This window comes from Akanthomyces muscarius, chromosome 1 (genome assembly GCF_028009165.1).
Source record: "Akanthomyces muscarius strain Ve6 chromosome 1, whole genome shotgun sequence".
In the NCBI taxonomy this organism is placed as follows: domain Eukaryota; kingdom Fungi; phylum Ascomycota; class Sordariomycetes; order Hypocreales; family Cordycipitaceae; genus Akanthomyces; species Akanthomyces muscarius.
The window spans coordinates 2677168-2693448 of NC_079241.1; the positions used below are offsets into that span (position 1 = coordinate 2677168).

At 55.2% G+C, this 16281-nt stretch overlaps 6 protein-coding genes across 6 annotated transcripts; 4 read left to right on the top strand and 2 right to left on the bottom strand.

The window, feature by feature from the left end:
• Window positions 1-307: 307 nt before the first annotated feature.
• LMH87_005874 (uncharacterized protein) lies at window positions 308-2018 on the top strand (the record flags this gene model as incomplete). Its single annotated transcript, XM_056203671.1, has 4 exons — window positions 308-573; window positions 633-827; window positions 893-1339; window positions 1394-2018. The coding sequence occupies 4 exons, from the start codon at window positions 308-310 to the stop codon at window positions 2016-2018; spliced, it is 1533 nt and encodes a 510-aa protein (XP_056059105.1).
• Window positions 2019-2200: 182 nt separating this feature from the next.
• On the bottom strand, window positions 2201-3364 carry LMH87_005875 (uncharacterized protein; the record flags this gene model as incomplete). Its single annotated transcript, XM_056203672.1, has 1 exon — window positions 2201-3364. The coding sequence occupies one exon, from the start codon at window positions 3362-3364 to the stop codon at window positions 2201-2203; it is 1164 nt and encodes a 387-aa protein (XP_056059106.1).
• Window positions 3365-3863: 499 nt separating this feature from the next.
• On the top strand, window positions 3864-5215 carry LMH87_005876 (uncharacterized protein; the record flags this gene model as incomplete). The annotated part of the gene is made up of 6 exons (XM_056203673.1): window positions 3864-4080; window positions 4223-4342; window positions 4408-4596; window positions 4655-4728; window positions 4967-4988; window positions 5178-5215. 6 exons carry the CDS (start codon window positions 3864-3866, stop codon window positions 5213-5215), a joined length of 660 nt encoding a protein of 219 aa, XP_056059107.1.
• A 253-nt stretch (window positions 5216-5468) lies between these two features.
• Window positions 5469-8338, bottom strand: LMH87_005877 (uncharacterized protein; the record flags this gene model as incomplete). Its single annotated transcript, XM_056203674.1, has 3 exons — window positions 5469-8087; window positions 8135-8266; window positions 8315-8338. 3 exons carry the CDS (start codon window positions 8336-8338, stop codon window positions 5469-5471), a joined length of 2775 nt encoding a protein of 924 aa, XP_056059108.1.
• Window positions 8339-10368: 2030 nt separating this feature from the next.
• On the top strand, window positions 10369-12131 carry LMH87_005878 (uncharacterized protein; the record flags this gene model as incomplete). Its single annotated transcript, XM_056203675.1, has 7 exons — window positions 10369-10541; window positions 10602-10706; window positions 10768-10890; window positions 10947-11181; window positions 11237-11489; window positions 11542-11729; window positions 11802-12131. 7 exons carry the CDS (start codon window positions 10369-10371, stop codon window positions 12129-12131), a joined length of 1407 nt encoding a protein of 468 aa, XP_056059109.1.
• A 1974-nt stretch (window positions 12132-14105) lies between these two features.
• Window positions 14106-15485, top strand: LMH87_005879 (uncharacterized protein; the record flags this gene model as incomplete). Its single annotated transcript, XM_056203676.1, has 6 exons — window positions 14106-14601; window positions 14647-14972; window positions 15023-15069; window positions 15154-15182; window positions 15360-15382; window positions 15456-15485. 6 exons carry the CDS (start codon window positions 14106-14108, stop codon window positions 15483-15485), a joined length of 951 nt encoding a protein of 316 aa, XP_056059110.1.
• Between the last annotated feature and the right edge of the window lie 796 nt (window positions 15486-16281).

A 16281-nucleotide genomic window follows, 5' to 3' on the forward strand; every position in this document is an offset into this window, starting at 1 on the left:
TTCAATGGACAAGAAAAGGAGAGGGAAATCCAGAATTGACTGGTTTCAGTCCATTTATACGTAATTCAAATTTTGCAGAGACCAGCCTGCGATGCCCTTGAAGATGTTCTGGTGCATCATGCTGCCCCCACGAAATAAAAGTGGCCCAATTAATGTGCACTGTACGCGTCGCGTCCACCAGGGCGCGTCCCACCGTCCCATTCATCTTCAACTTTTGGGCCACTGCTGCTTTTGCTGAACAGCCAGAATACGATCAGTCGATATTGTTTCGCCCACAATACAACTGCAGCTCTACTGAAACGGAAACATGCCGCACGCAGAAGGTAGCTCGCCCGCTGCCGTCAAGGACGAGCCCGTCGACGACGCTGGCATCACCAGCAGCATCCCGCAGGGCGACGACGACGATGTCGACATGCTCGACGCCAGCCATGCCGCCACGGACGCGGCCGCCGTCAAAAGGTCCGACGTCAAGCTCGACGACCTCTTTGCCCACGACGACTCAGACGACGAGTTCCCGTCCTCAGCGCCCGTCAAGGTCGCCCCCAGCTCACCGCAAGGTCCCGGCTCGCCCACGTAAGAAGCGACGCATTCCCGCAGCGTACTAGATGCAATAGCTGACTGTCAATGGACAGAGATATCTCTGCCCTCAAGGCGTCCGATCCAGAGGTCATGCGCAGCTTCTACCAGCGCCTGTTTCCCTGGCGCCAGCTCTTCCAGTGGCTCAACCACAGCCCGACGCCTACCAACGACTTTGGCAACCGCGAGTTTGCCTTTACTCTACAAAACGACGCGTATCTGCGTTATCAGTCCTTTGCCACGGCGGATCTGTGAGTAATTCATGGGGCACAGAAAGCCGATTCGCGTCGGGATTCGAGACTAACAGAAAGCAAAGTCTCCGCAAAGACGTCCTCCGCCTCATGCCCTCCCGTTTCGAAATCGGCCCCGTCTACACGACCAACCCGCGCGACCGCAAGACGCTCCGCAATTCATCCGCATTCAAGCCTCTCGCCAAGGAACTGTGCTTCGATATCGATTTGACAGACTACGACGATATACGTACGTGCTGTGACAAGGCCAACATTTGCAACAAGTGCTGGACGTTCATGACCATGGCTATCAAGGTCATCGACGTGGCGCTCCGGGACGACTTTGGCTTTAAGCACATCATGTGGGTGTACTCGGGCCGTCGTGGTGCGCACGCATGGGTGTGCGACAAAAAGGCGCGGAGCATGGATGACCAGAAGCGCAAAGCCATTGCCGGATATCTCGAGGTTGTCCGCGGTAGTTCACAGGGCGGGAAGAAGGTCAACGTGAGGAGGCCGCTGCATCCCCATCTTGCGTAAGTATATATTGGAATTTTGTCTTGGGTAAGCTCAAAACTAACACCGTACAGCCGAAGCCTGGAGATCCTCAAGACACACTTCCAGGAAGACGTGCTCTCCGTCCAAGATCCCTGGTCCACCGACGAGCGCGCCGATAGGCTTCTGCAGCTTCTCCCCGATCGCACCCTCAACGACTCTCTCCGCCGCAAGTGGGATGCCGCGCCCGGCCGCACCTCGACGTCCAAGTGGGCCGACATTGATGCCGTCGCCAAGACGGGTGCCAGCAAGAACCTCGATGCGCGCGCCCTCAAAGAGGCAAAGCAGGACATTGTTCTGGAATACACCTATCCTCGCCTCGATATCGAAGTCAGCAAGAAGCTCAACCATTTGCTCAAGTCGCCCTTTGTCGTGCACCCCGGCACTGGCCGCGTCTGCGTGCCCATTGACACGTCCAGCGATGACACCATGGAGAACTTTGACCCGCTCGGCGTGCCGACGGTACAGAGCCTCCTCGCCGAGATTGACGCCTGGAAGGGCAATGACGATGAGGACGGCGCCCCTGCAGTGGCGGACTGGGAAAAGACGAGCCTGAAACCGTACGTAGAGTACTTTCGCTCGTTTGTGGCCGGCATCATGCGCGATGAGCGGGATGCGCGCGTCAAGAGAGAAAGGGAGGATGAATCTATGGAGTTTTAGATGGAAGAATGCGTAATGACTATGACGACTGTACATAATTGGTGCTTTGTTTATCCAGCATAGTGCATTTTGGAATTTTGGGTACGGTGACTCGGGGTTTACAAGGATAGCAACATTGATCAAATCATTTTTGAAAGCAAGAATTGGCGCTTTGATTTGTCTATGCAAATGGGTATTTGAGTCTATGCAGCCGCAGTCCCCTCCCTGGGCGCCTCTGCCTCAGCCTGCTCGCCATTCTCCTCATTCTGCTCCGCTTCCTGCTCCTCGGCCTCGTCATTCTCTTCCTCTCCGTCCGCCCCATTCTCCTCCCGCAGCTTGCCGCCCTTGCGCTTCGGAATCACGCTCAGGAACGCCTTGCCCCAGTCCTCAAACTCGAGCCACTTGAGCATAATGTCGACGACGTGGTTCGTCGCCAGGACCTGCCGGCTCTGCATCACCATGAACTGCCCAATCGGCAAGCGCGCGGTGCGGATGCCGCGCTCGCGCGCCCGCCGGTAGCACAGACCCTTTTCGCGGTTCTTGTCCACCAGCCCGCCGACCACGTACGTTGTGTTGGGCTCCAGCCGCGCCAGCGTGTACGGCGAGTCGGACGAGAGGTACACCACGTCCTTGTACGCCGGGTCCAGCGGCGGCTCCGCGTCCGGCAGGGGGAACGGGTCGTGAGCGTCGCGCGGCCACGGCGCAGGGCTCTCGAGGCTGCGCTGTAGCGGGCCGATGAGGTGCTGCTCGTTCGGTTTCTGCACCGCCGCGATCTCCGCCTCCTCCTCCGGCGGCGCCGTTGGCGTCACGGTCGTCTTCGCGGCCATTTGCAAGCGAGCCTCCACCGCGCACGCCGCAAAGTCGCCCGCGAACACGGACGCGCCCTTCCAGCTCCTCTGCTGGGCCTGCAGCACGGTGTTGAAGCGCTCCTCGAGCTTGCCGCGAAAGCCGGCGATCCAGAGGTGCGCGCGGTACTTTGCGTTTCTGTTGTCTGAGTACGCGCGCGTGACCTGGCTCGACAGCGAGATGCGCTCCTTGTCCACCATGTACTGCTCAAAGTCGCAGTCGACGACGATGGACACGGGCACGAGTATGGCAGCGCGCTTGTCCCGGTTGTACACGGCGCGGGGGTCCGCGCCGCCCGCGATGAGCGCCGCCCGCTCGGCGCGCACCTTGAGCTTGTGCGTCTGTCGCTTTTCCTTGCGCTTGAGGCGTCGGTCCTCGCGGCCGTCTTCCCACTGTTGCTGCTTGCGGAGGCGCTTCTGCGCATTCTTGGACATGGGCGTCGGCGGCTGCAAGTGGCTCACGTCGCCGGCGATGGGCGAGGGGACCCCAGGCTGTGACTGTGAGGGAATGGAGGCATCCATGGCGCCTTGTGAGGGCTTTGAGGGCTCAGCTGGCTGCTCGTGGGAGCTCATTGTGTGGAAATTATATCGGCTTATACGCCTTTGTGAGGTGAGTGCAGAACCAGCGCTCGCAGCTTGAGCTATAAATGGTGTTGGAAGAAGACGAATTCGACGAGTTAGATATGAGACGGAAGAAATCCCCAGAGACGCCGGAAATGTGAATTTCATGTACGCTAGATATTGAGAGATTTCATACGCTTAAAGACATTGGCAAGAAAATGTGAGCCAGGCCATCAACTTTTTTGTGCATTAGTACGAAGGTGGATCAAATGTCAAAGTACCTTTGTACCTTTTTCCCCTGCAAAACATAGCTCAACTTCCAACCAATCGCGGCTCGCCAATTGAGAAGAAATCACGTGACGATCTACGGGAGTTCCCTCTCTCACCAGAGGAAAACAGCTCTCTTCCGGTGGCTGCACGTCCAGTTCTCATCACATATAATTCCACCACCCCCGACATAATGGCTAGCCACCAGGACGACAGTCACCCGGCCGCCGCCGCCGCCTTGCCTGATAACGTCTACCATCCCCATGATGTCCTCGACGAGACGGCCAAGACGTCCGTCGTCGGTCTCGGCGCGGGTTTCTTCCTGGCGGCGGTCCAAAACGCCCTGTCAAAACGCAACGTTGGCGCCTTTGGCGTCTTCAGCCGCGGCGCCCCCATCATTGGACTTGCCGGTATGCATTGCCCTGGCTTGTGCTGCCCAATTGGACGATGAACCCGATCCGACGACGACCCTGGTCGCAACCTCCTCGTTCCGATCGAAGCCGCCCGGCCAAAACACACGAAATAAAAATGGTGCTAACTTGTTTCGTGTAGCTGCTTCTCCTGCCGCTTATACCTTCTTCTCCCGCACAGCGATGAACCTTCGCGAAAAGGACGATGCTCTCGCTGCTGGTATCGGTGGTTTCGCAGCTGGTGCTGTCCTCGGTCTTCCCAGTGAGTAGCTCCCATAACCCCATGTGGTACCCAATTGAGGGACAAAGCTAATTCCGTTCGTGTAGGCAAGCGCATGCCTATTGTCATGGCCCTGGGTGGCTTCGTTGGCGGTGTCCAGGGCATGTTCAAGCTGCTTGGTGGCCGTCTCGATAGCTTCAAGGAGGAGGATGACGAGTTTGCTCACAAGGAGACGGTCCGTCGAACGACGAGAGTACCCGTTGCGCAGACCGTCTCAGAGATTGGCGAAGGACGAGGTACGACCGTCACGCTGCTATATGCCGGCGCGATGAAAGTTGCTAACAACCTGCGCAGGCATCAAGCCTCCTGGCTACGAGGAGCGCCGTAGAGAGAGAATCCAGGAAAAGTATGGCTTCGAAATCAACCCCGTCAGCGCGACTGTCGAGGGCAGCCAATAAATCTTTGATACCTCCCTTGCAAAGCTAGATGGGAAGCAGACCCAAACCCGACCCCGCCGGGGTTATGGTGGTGGTGAAATACCTGTACATAAACTCTTCCGTGGCAGAGAAGAGATGCTACACTAGAGAATTGGAGTTTTTTGTTCTTTTTTTTTCTTCTGTACACTCCCTTTGTTATTGGGAGAGGACAGTGCCGCCGTGTGTATAGCATTCGGCCGAGCCAACAAAAGGTACGTTCTTCTATCCCCCCTCCTGCTCTCCCCCGGTTTTCTATGATGAAAGGTTGAGGCTGTTTATGATCTTCTGATTACATCAACCCACCATCTATCTACATTGTTTTTCACTGAGAAAACACATTCTTCCACTTCCTTCCAGCTGGCAAGCAAAAGAATTCATCGGGCTGACAAACGCATTGACAGATGACAACAACAAGAGAATGTGGACACCATTGCGATAGAACGTTGATGGGTGGAAGGTGTACTCTTATCGTAAAGAAGCAGGTGTAGCTTGATACACAACATATACAAACACACGTTTATTTACTTGTCATATCCTTTTGAAATTATCAGCGATTTTATTTTATTATGCCTCTGTTCACCGGTGCTACTCTGTGATGTGTGCAACTTCAAATTCTGTACAATATGGAACCAAATAACGCCATTTCGCCCTGCATACAACACGCAACGATAAAAACATACACGGTTGCTGTACTATAGAGCCTTGACGGACTGGAAGAAGGGGTTCGCCAGCAGCTTTTCGTTGTCGCCGACCAGCACCTTGAGCTGGGCGACCTGCTCCTCCTTGCTGAGTCCTGCGTCTTGGACCTGCGCACGCCACTGCACCAGCAGCTGCTTGAGCATGGCACTGCCCTCCTCGACATCCGTCTTGCTGTAGCTCAGCCCGAGGTCCTCGTGCTTGGACGTGAAGTCCTCGAGCTCGTCGGCCTTGCGCTTGGCCATGCGCACCACCTTGTCGGGGAAGCGCACCAGCTCGGCGACGTGGATGCCGAAGCTCTGGTCGCAGATGCCCGGCTCGACCTTGTACAGCAGCGTGACCTCGCGCTTGTCATTGGCGGCGTCATCGTCTGCGCCGCCAATGTGCGCGGTGACGTGCAGATTGGCGACGTGCGGGTGCTGGTCGGCCAGCGCGGTGAGCTCGTGGAAGTGCGTGGCAAAGAGGGCGAAGCACTGGATCTCCTTGATGATGTGCTCGGAGATGGCCCAGGCGAGGCCGAAGCCGTCGTAGGTCGAGGTGCCGCGGCCGAGCTCGTCGATGATGATGAGGGACTCGGAGGTGGCCGACTTGAGAATGTTGGCCGTCTCGAGCATCTCGGCCATGAAGGTGGAGACGCCCTTGAGCTGGGAGTCGCTGGCGCCGACGCGCGCGAGGATGGCGTCGAAGATTGTGAGCTCGGCCTCGGCGCAGGGCACAAAGGCGCCGACCTGCGCCATGAGGGCAATGGTGCCGACCTGGCGGATGTAGGTCGACTTGCCGCCCATGTTGGGTCCAGTGATGATGAGGAAGGAGGACTTGTCGCGCGTGAGCGCAACGTCGTTTGTGATGAACTGCACGTCGTCCTGTAGTTCCAGGCACGGATGGCGCGCGCCGATCAGCCGCGTCTGGCCCTCCCCGCGCGGATGAATGGTCGGACGGACGTACGCCTCGGGGGCGTTGACGGCGCAGTGCGCGAGCGATACTATGACGTCGAGGTGAGCGAGGACGCCTGCGAGGCGCTCGAGCACGGGGCAGTACGACGCGGCGACCTGGACGACCTCGTGCACCAGGCCACTCTGCGTGCGGTTGTAGTTTTGCGACAGCTGGTCGTGCTCACGGCGGTACGCCTGCAGCTTCTTGGTGGTGAAGTAGACGCCGTTCTTCTGTGTCGAGCACTCTTGGTACTTGGACTTGTTGCGGATGCAGCCCGCCTCTTGGCGGGTGAGGCGCATGCACACGCCGTGCACCTTGTGGCTCGTCTCGAGAAAGATCTTCTTGTCGGCCTCCTGGCCGAGATCGGACGCGGCGTCGCGGAACTCTTCGCGGATGCTGCGGTCGAGCTGGTCGAGCTTCTTGCGGATGACGCGCAGGCCGGCGTCGTAGTCGGGCTTGATGATGTACTCGTGGCGATCGAGGGCGTCGAGGTCGACTGTCTGCTCGACCATATCCTGCAGCCGGCCGAGACTATCGGATAGGTCGCGGAGCTTGGTGGTATAGGCCTCGTCGAGGGGGTCGCGGTACGCCTCGTCCATGACACCCTCAAAGGTGCCAATGAAGCCGGGCAGGCGAATGACGACCTGGTACGCCCGGACGACGTCTTCGAGGTTCGCCTTGCCGCGCTGGAAGCGTTTCGACAGACGGTACAGGTCTGGGACAGAGCGTAAATGTGTTTCCTGCATCGTTTGACGAAGTTCTGTGTCGGCGAAAAAAGCCTCGACCAACTGCTGGCGCTTTTCGATTTCTTCCTTCTTCATGAGAGGCTGCTTGAGCCACTGCGCCAGCAAACGGCTGCCCACGGGCGTCTTGCAGTGGTTTAGGACGCCGTAGATGCTCATCGTCTTGGCGCCGTCCCGCGGGCCGGGCATGAGATTCAGCGCCTTGAGGGCAGCGGCGTCAAGCTTCATGAACTGTGCAAGATCATGCTGGTAGAGCTGGTATTGGCCAAAGTTGGATGCGTCCTGGAGGATACCGAGATATTTGATCAGCGACGCAGCAGAGCCCATGGCCAGCTTGAGCTCCGTCTGGGGGAGAAGCCCGGTCGCCTTCTCGTCCTTGAGCAACCGCGCCAGGTCCTGGTCAATATCGCGGATGCCAAACTCGCCCACGGGGCGCTCGGCAATGGCGACGCCGCAGTTGTCGATAATCTGACGAAGCTTGGCCAACTCGGGATCCTTGTCCTTTTCGCTCTTGTCCTGGGGGAGGAGGCACTCGCGCACGCCGAGCTGGATGAGGAGGGCCTCAAAGTTGGAATACAGGTCGTTGTCGAGGAACTCGCTGACGCCGAGCTCGCGGACCGAGGCGTCGGCGAAGCATACTCCAACGGCGCGGGCCTCGGAGGCCTTGGCGGAGATCTTGACAGCCATGATCATTGGCGCCGACTCGATCTGGCCGCCAAGGTCCTCCTCAACGTCCTGCAGGTTGCCGGGGGACGCCTGCTTGGTGCACTTCCAGTTCATGCGGCCGTTGGGGCTCTGCCAGATTTCGATGCGCTTGCCGAGTTTGAAGAGGGCCTCGCGAAGGAATTGTCGGAAGACGGTGACGGTCATGGTGACGGACGGGAGGCCGGTGTGGTCATTTCGGCCGAGCTGTCGGACGACTGAGGTGGTTTTGTAGACCTAGGTGTGTTAGACTTGGCATAGGCTATCGCTGGATTCGAGCGTACAGTGTTTGCGATGAAGTTGGCATCGTCGCCGTGGGAAGTGTACCAGTCGCCTCGGTCAAAGATGCGGACCGTGTCGTCGCCGACGGCGGGAAGCGATTTGAAGAAGCGGATGAAGCCGCCCTCATCGTCGAGCTATTACTGTCAGTATGGGGACAGAAGCATGTAATTGTGCCAGTGTACCTTTAATTCTGGACGGGAACCCATGGTGGTGGATAGGACTCTGCCAAATGGATGTTGGCGGATGGTTCCTCAGCCCTTTGATGGTGTTTGGGGCGGTAGTCTGGCTGGGTGCGCGTCGGCCGGCTGGGAGACGCGTTTTTTGGCGGCTCAATTAAAGTGGCTACGCGAAAGCGGCATGGCGTGAGCCGGGGAGAGCACAAGACTGAACAACACCACACAAAATCTACAGAATCCACAGAATCCACAAAATCCACAACATCTACAATAGCTACACAATGCTGTCGTAGCATTCTCCCGCTGACAAGAGAAGGCCATGTCAAGAGCATTGATCACAGTTCAAGACTAGATCGATGCGGACGATGGCAAACAAATCTGCAAAAATCTACAAAAAGAAAAACATACAACAGCCGGTGTTCGCTGGTCGTCACCGACCCAACTACTAATCTGCCGGTCAGTAGCTTGACAGCTGCGGAGCAAACGGGACGCGGTATTCTCTACTGCCTGTGGTCGTATGTATCAGCACCTAACCAAATTCACAATATATCCGTGGCATATCAGCTTAGCAGTAATGGCGGGATAGACTTTATTATTATGCACCTACGCTAAGAGTATACCAGTTCCCGCCTGACATCTTTGTCCCTGAAAGATATGGTCGTACCTACACCAGCCGTAAGCCAAATCAACCTCATGTTCCTAGTCCAGCAGCTTGGGGGCAGTAAGGCAGGGTCCTAGATGTCCTACTTTGCGCCTACGCCATTAGATATCAGGGTCTCCTTGAAATAGACCATGCCGTGTACTGGTCTCGCTGTTTTACAAGAGATTTGCGTCTATAGTCTTTATTTCAAGTGTGCCATCCGCTGTCTCTGACCTCGGAGTCCCCTCTGCCGCTACACACAGCCACGCCGAAACCTGGCCACAACATCCGAATTTGATTCGCCTTCCACGCATTATTCTTCATCTTTTCCAAGCGCATTACGGTCGGTACTTGAGACAAGCTCAAGTGAAATGGGGGGTCAAACGTGGCCACCTGCGAACCATCGCCACCCTGACCCAGCCGGCCCGTCGGTCGGCACACGGCAACCCTGATGGCGCTCCGGGACGCCATCTGTGGCAGCAAATGGCAGAGAAGGGCACCGCCTACCCATACCCAACCCGGGCAATTATTCAGCCCATACCACTCATTCACGGGCTGATACTCAGCTGCGAATAATGTGGTGGCACACCAATATGCGCGGCTCGCCCACTTATATCCAGCTCGTTCTTGGCAGGCAGCCTCATCTAGGTTGCTCAGCGTCAAGCCGTAACCGCCCAAGACTGGACGACCGCTTCGTTAATCCCGGAGAAAAAAAGGCCAAGACATATAAATTGGACTCGAGAGAACCTTGCCGGCAAATCACTTGTTTTCCAAGATCATCTGCTTCTTTTTGGGGGATAAAACAGAGCGCCACAGGACCATTGGCTGCGAGTGAAAGGCCGCTTATAGGTCCATGATCTTGGCAAAGGACCATCAAGGTGCGCACCGCCAATATCCCGTGGATGCAGTGCGTGCGCCTTTCTGCAACACAAAGGAACCTTCTTGCCCATCAGGGTCAGCCAAAATCCACTGTAAGAAAAAGTCTTTTAATGCCAAGCATGCGGATGCCCGTTGCATAACAAGAAATGATGGGCATTTCCGTGAGGAAGGGGGGGGGGGGGGGGTCCAATCCAGCCAAGCCAGCCAGATACGGTTCAGTATCGACTCTCTCTGATGCAAAATATTGAAAGGGATCCGCGTGGCGTTTTCTAGTGCTCGCAATTCTGTTCCTTGCTGCGCTGTTTTATCCCCCGGCCTGTCAAGGGCTGACAACTTTGAAAAGAAGCTTATTTCCTCTGCCGCTTTCCTGGTCTGCCGCCACAGTTGCACTCACACCAATTTTTTTATTCTGCTGGTATTACCTGCCAACGGTTGCTAGTTTCTTTTCCTTTAGTTGAATTTTTTCCCGGCCAAAAATTACATCGCCTCTTCATTCCTCTTGCCTTCAACCGAAAATCGAGCAAAGAGAGGAGAAAGAAAAATGCTTGGGAAAACACTCACATCGGCCGCCTTGTGGGCTGCTGCTGCCTCGGCGGCGTCGCATCCCATGCGCACGCCTGCACCAGAACCAGCTGCGGCGACGGCGGCGGCGGCCACGGCCACGGAGAAGGTGACGGCCGTCACGAGTTGTCATTTGCACGGCACCGCAGAATTGTACGTCCTCGCCAGGGTAATACGCCTCTTATTGGGGATCAAATGCTGATGGGTTCCCAGGTACTGTATGCATGGAACTACCGAATATCTCATGCAGACCACCCCGACGCAGACCACCGACCTGCCGGCCAGCTTCACAGGGTGTCACAACCACGAAGCGGATCTGTAAGGACATGGACTTTCTTCCCTGTCGACACTAAATCAACGCAACTAATACGTCTTCAAGGTATTGCATTGCGGCAGATGGCAACGAAGTCCTCGCCCAGAACGAGGAAGCGCCAGCGGGCGACAAGGACCACACAGGTGACGCTGGTAGCAATGTCCACTGCCACTCCCACGCTGGTGTCGAGTATGTAAAACCTTGCCGCATTTTCTTTTTCTCAGGATCGTAGCTAACCTGCCAAGACACTGCGTTGGTGGTGATGGCGAGGAGTCACAGGCACCCAAGTGCGATGCCCCCAAGCGCGACTACAACATCGGCCTGCGCGTCGGCCTTCTCTTTGCTATTATGGCTACGAGTGCTCTCGGTGTCTTCGGGCCTCTGTTCTTGCAGCGGGCCATGGGCAGGCACCTCTCGCTCGTCTTTACCTTTCTCAAGCAGTTTGGTACGGGCATTGTCATCTCCACTGCCTTTGTCCACGTAAGTCTCGTGCATTGCAGACTCGGTGTTGAGACGGCGACTAATGCAGATATAGTTGTACACACATGCGTCGCTCATGTTCAACAACAAGTGTCTCGGAGATCTAGGTTACGAATCTGTGACGTCGGCGATTGTCATGGCCGGTCTGTTCCTGTCGTTCATTGTCGAGTACATTGGCCACCGCGTCGTCCTCGCCAAGGAAAAGTCTGTGGCGGAGCTGTCGATGGAGGAGAAGTCTCAGTCGATCTTTTCTGCCGAAGTAGTCACTATTCTCGTGCTGGAAGCTGGCATCCTGTTCCACTCTCTACGTAAGATTACCCCGGCGAGAGTATTTGGCATGTTGTCACTAACGCATGACAGTTATTGGCCTTACCCTTGTCGTTGCAGCGGATCAATACTTTATCACGCTTTTCGTCGTCATTCTATTTCACCAAATTTTCGAGGGCTTGGCACTCGGTACACGAATTGCGACCATTGGCACCAAACGCGATGCACACAGCCACGGACAGCCGCAGCTGTACAATGGAAGCGCCGCCGATCCCAATTCGGTCAGTCCATCGAAGGCCAACGGAGCCGACGAGTCGACGGCTACAGCTCACACCGCCCTTCTCCCGCACCAGACGATTGGCCTCTCCCTTCGTAAAAAGATGGGACTCGCCTCGCTCTTTGCGTTTGTCACGCCGCTCGGCATGGCCATTGGCATCGGCGTTCTGAAGTCGTTCAACGGCAACGATCCCTCGACCATCATTGCCATTGGCACGCTGGACGCCCTCTCGGCTGGTATCCTGGTCTGGGTCGGCGTCGTTGAGATGTGGGCAGGTGATTGGATGGTTGGTTCGCATGGGGCAAAGGCAGAGCTGTCAGACGCGGATGGACTGACGGTCGGTATTGCTGGCTTTGGCTTGGTGGGAGGACTGGTGGTGATGAGTGTCTTGGGCAAGTGGGCATAGATGCGTGGGTAATGGCAGTCACTGTGAAGCTGCGATCCGGTTGTATGTAGTGTAGCAGACGATGACAAGATGGAGCGAAGGATATTGGCTGCACGCCACGAGCCCTACAGATGCATGTAGCAGTAGAAAGTGTTGTTTCATGACCATCTGCATTGTGCATTGGTCAGTCATCCTCCCAGCCTCTGCATTTTTCATATCGCTCAAAGTGCGCGTGTGCAGAAGGGAGATGCTGGAAGTGGGGCTGGGGAAGATGAAGGAGGGGAAGACGAGGACGAGGACGAGTACAAGAAGGCGAAGAGAGGAAGAGAGGAAGAGAGGAAGAGAGGAAGAGAGGAAGAGAGGAAGAGAGGAAGAGAGGAAGAGAGGAAGAGAGCGTGGAAACTGGAGTAGGTGCTGGTGTACCAGTCAGTAGACGGGCGCAGGAAAGATGACACGAAATTGAATCCTTGTCGACGAGCCCTGCTAGTGTAGAGACTCGCTGGTAGGTGTGGGTGCAAGCAGGGGCTGCAAAACTTGCCCATCATACTCGCTAGAAATGGCAAGAGGAGGAGGGGAGTCATACTGGCAGGTTGGTCAGAATGCTTTCACATCTTGACAACTCCAGTTCTGGCTGTTCAGCAGCGCTCTGCGGCGCTCCGTGCAAACTTTCCCCATCGACTAGTAGTCCTAGATGGGTGTACATCAGAAAAGTGCTACCGAGGCTGACCAGACTCAACAATAGGGGTCTAAGCCAAAAAAAAAAAAAAAAAAGAAAAGAAAAAAAAGAATGTTGTTTCTTTATTCTTCTTTTTCCCACAGCCGGATTTCGCTGCCTCTCGCTTTTGCTGGAACATGTGGAGGGCCAACGGATACACTTGGGCACAGTGCAACGATGTCGGCGAATGAGAGAAACCAAATACGTATGGTACCCAGGTAACCTGGTGATCAGCACCTAGACTAAAGTACCGCGAGTACAGTGCGCTGCCAGTAATCTGTACTAATAGTTGATTCCTTGCAGAGGGAGTCTGTGTCTTGTGGTTTTCCTACAGGTACACCACTGCAGATAGTGGGTACAGTGACCCGGACCCTCCACAGGCAAAGGGATGGGTCGCACGGATAACTTTGGGCCGTTGACGCGTGCGGGGGGACACGACCACACTCGACGACAGCCAACATGCTCCTCGGATGGAGAGTGTTTTCTGCACTCCCACGCCCATGGGGCCAATGCCCAGCGCGCCCCGGAGTGCTAGTTTTGGTATCGCATCAGCATTTCTTTTCTGCTGCCACTGTGGTGGCACGCTCCGAGAAATTCATCCAATTATCCCACCGTCTTGACCACGTCGCCACCCTGCTTTCTATGGCCGCCCCTCGGGTTTCCTCGGCCAACGCCTCGGCGCGCCCCCCCCCCCATCCCAATATTAAGCAACGGCAGGGCGAACGTCTACGTGGGTCGCCTTCAAAATAGCTGCGCCGGCGAACCCCAGCGACCAGGGTTAACGAGGAGCAACAAGGCTTCGACAGGGGTACGACGGCAGGTACATTAGGATACAACAGGCGCTACAATAGGTACCTAAAGAATAAGATGATGGCGTCTCAGCTGGAAGTCGCCAGGCGTCGAGGCTTCCTGAAGCAATTAAATCGTCGCTGTACTTCCAGCCGCCCGCACTATGATAACAAGTATCCTAATGTATCCTCCATGTAGGTACCCTAGTCAGAGCCAGATTCGAGTGTGGACGCATTCACTTTGCTCCGTACCAACAGCCATCGCCGCACCAGGTATATATAAACCTCAAAATCCCCTCACCAGAGATTTTGTCTCTCTAGGCAATTCAATCATGGCCTCTTTGGTCGCAGAGTCAGCAATCTTGCCTTTTCTTTTCTTTTTGCCTCCCGATCAAATACGTTCTCGTCACCCCACCCGCCCTCGCGCCATTTGCCAACTTGTGCTCACGGCCAACACCATAGCAATCAGCAAGGGTCGCTGTGTCTGACATCATGCCGGCCGAGTCCGATTGCCCTGTCACTACTCCTCCCGCGGACGACGCTACCCCGTCGATGGAGCCGGTGCTGAGGCGCATTGCCAACATGGAAGAGGCCATTGCCAACCACCATAAAGACGGGCTTCGTCAAGAGGCGAGCACGGCACCTAGCTCGTCCGTTGACGATATATCAGCTGTCGCTAGGCACATTGCCGGGATGAAGAGCTGTCTCGAGGCTTTCCGTGAGTACATCAGCGAGCTGAGGCGTCTCATGAGGAGAGCCCGTGCCGCTGACACCGGGGAGAGGCGCGCGGCCAGCCCTGCCGGGGACCCTGCTGCCTCGCGTGCTCCCGCTCCACGTCAAGAGGGCGCTACTTCCGACACGGGGGTTCTCGTGCGCAAAGACCATGTTTTCGACACCGAGACGGAGGCCGTGGTGAGCAACGCCGAGCACCCTGCTGCTCAGCCTCCTCCTACGCAGCGCCCTCCAGCTCAGCAGTTTCCCGCCCAAGGTCCTTTTCCTGAGGGCCCTCCAGCTCAGTATTTTCCCGCCCAAGGTCCTTTTCCTGAGGGCCCTCCTGCTCAATATCTTCCCGCCCAGGGTCCTTTTCCTGAGGGCCCTCCTGCTCAATATTTTCCCTCTCAGCAGCCTTTTACTCGGGGCCCTCCTTTTAGCGTCCTCCTGCTCAGTATTTTCCCGCTCAAGGTCCTTTTCCTAAGGGCCCTCCGGCTCAATATTTTCCCCCTCAGCATTCTTTCACTCAGGGCCCTCCTGTTCAGCGTCCTCCAGCTCAGTACTTTCCCGACCAAGGTGCTTTTCCTGAGGGCCCTCCTGCTACGTTTCAAGAGCGCTTCACTATCTCTACTGGCAATGAGCAGTCTGGTGTGTTCCCGTTTTCTTTCAGCATCGTGCGGACTAAGGAGTAGCACAAGGTCGGCAAGTCGAGGCAAGTCAGTCATGGAGGATGTATGTTCCGGAGGTAAAAGATTGCGCGCAAGAACAAAGTTTTTTCTTCTTCAGACTAGTAACAGACGTCTTTTGTGTTTCGCACGCGAATATTCAGCATATCCCTTCCATTTATACTCGATGCTAGTATGGATTGTCAGCTATGCTCGGCGTGATAGCGAGTCGATTTCTGAACACTTGATGCCTACACTACTCAGTACTCCTTCACTGATATCACATTGATACCGCATTCGTTGCAGCTCACCCGAGTGTAAACCTAAGAGAAAACCCACTTGATCGCCTTAAGTAGGTATATCTTATCAGTATCTTATCAGTATCTTATACTGGTAAGCAAAGCCATCCCTTTGGCAGTGGATGAGGAGGTTTTAAGTCACTTATAGGGTTCCTAACCAAGCACAGAGTCACAATTTACCAGATACCTTAGGCTAGCACAGAAAATTGCAGCTGTGACTGAGTGCCTGTGGCGCAGGAGAGACACTAGACCCATACATAACTGAACTGGTAGATATCCCTGCTGAACGTGTATCTCTCCTCCACTGCGAAAGGGATAGCCACAAACTAAACCCTGCACCACTGGCTTAGCCATACGCTGTTGACCAGCTAGCCAGCCAATTAGATATCAGCTACCAGCCAGCCTGGTAGTAAAAACACTCACTTTCCAACATACCCTATAAGAGTCATACAATAAAAATTATTGGTAAAAAAAAATTAAAAAATTAAGAAAGATCATTTAGATACTAGCTAGCAGCTTCAGTAAGAGCTGGTACACTAATACACGCGAGCAACTCAGTACGTGGCTGGCGACAGAGATGTAGGATGACATAGAGCGTGCACTAAATCTGTAAAGTGTTGTGCTAGTAAGAAGCTACTGACAAAAAACTTCATCTGACTCTGAGTACCATGTGGTGTAATCCACACTCAAATGAGGTGGTCGTACTAACCTCAGATGAGCCACACCCACGTTACCCCTTCAAGGTAGATCTGAACGCAAGTAAACGAACTTATTGTACACCACGTACGTTTCGGCCATTGCGTCAAGAGGAAGGGATATTGTGTAAAAAGTAAACCTCATCAATTAGTTTCGTACGGTAGCCATGCCTGTCTTATACTAATTCCGTCACACGTCTGACCGAAACAATTATTCAACGCTTCATACAAAAGATAAAAGACAAGGTTTTATCTACAACATACAAACACTCCCTATGCTCCCGTCTTTTTAATCTTC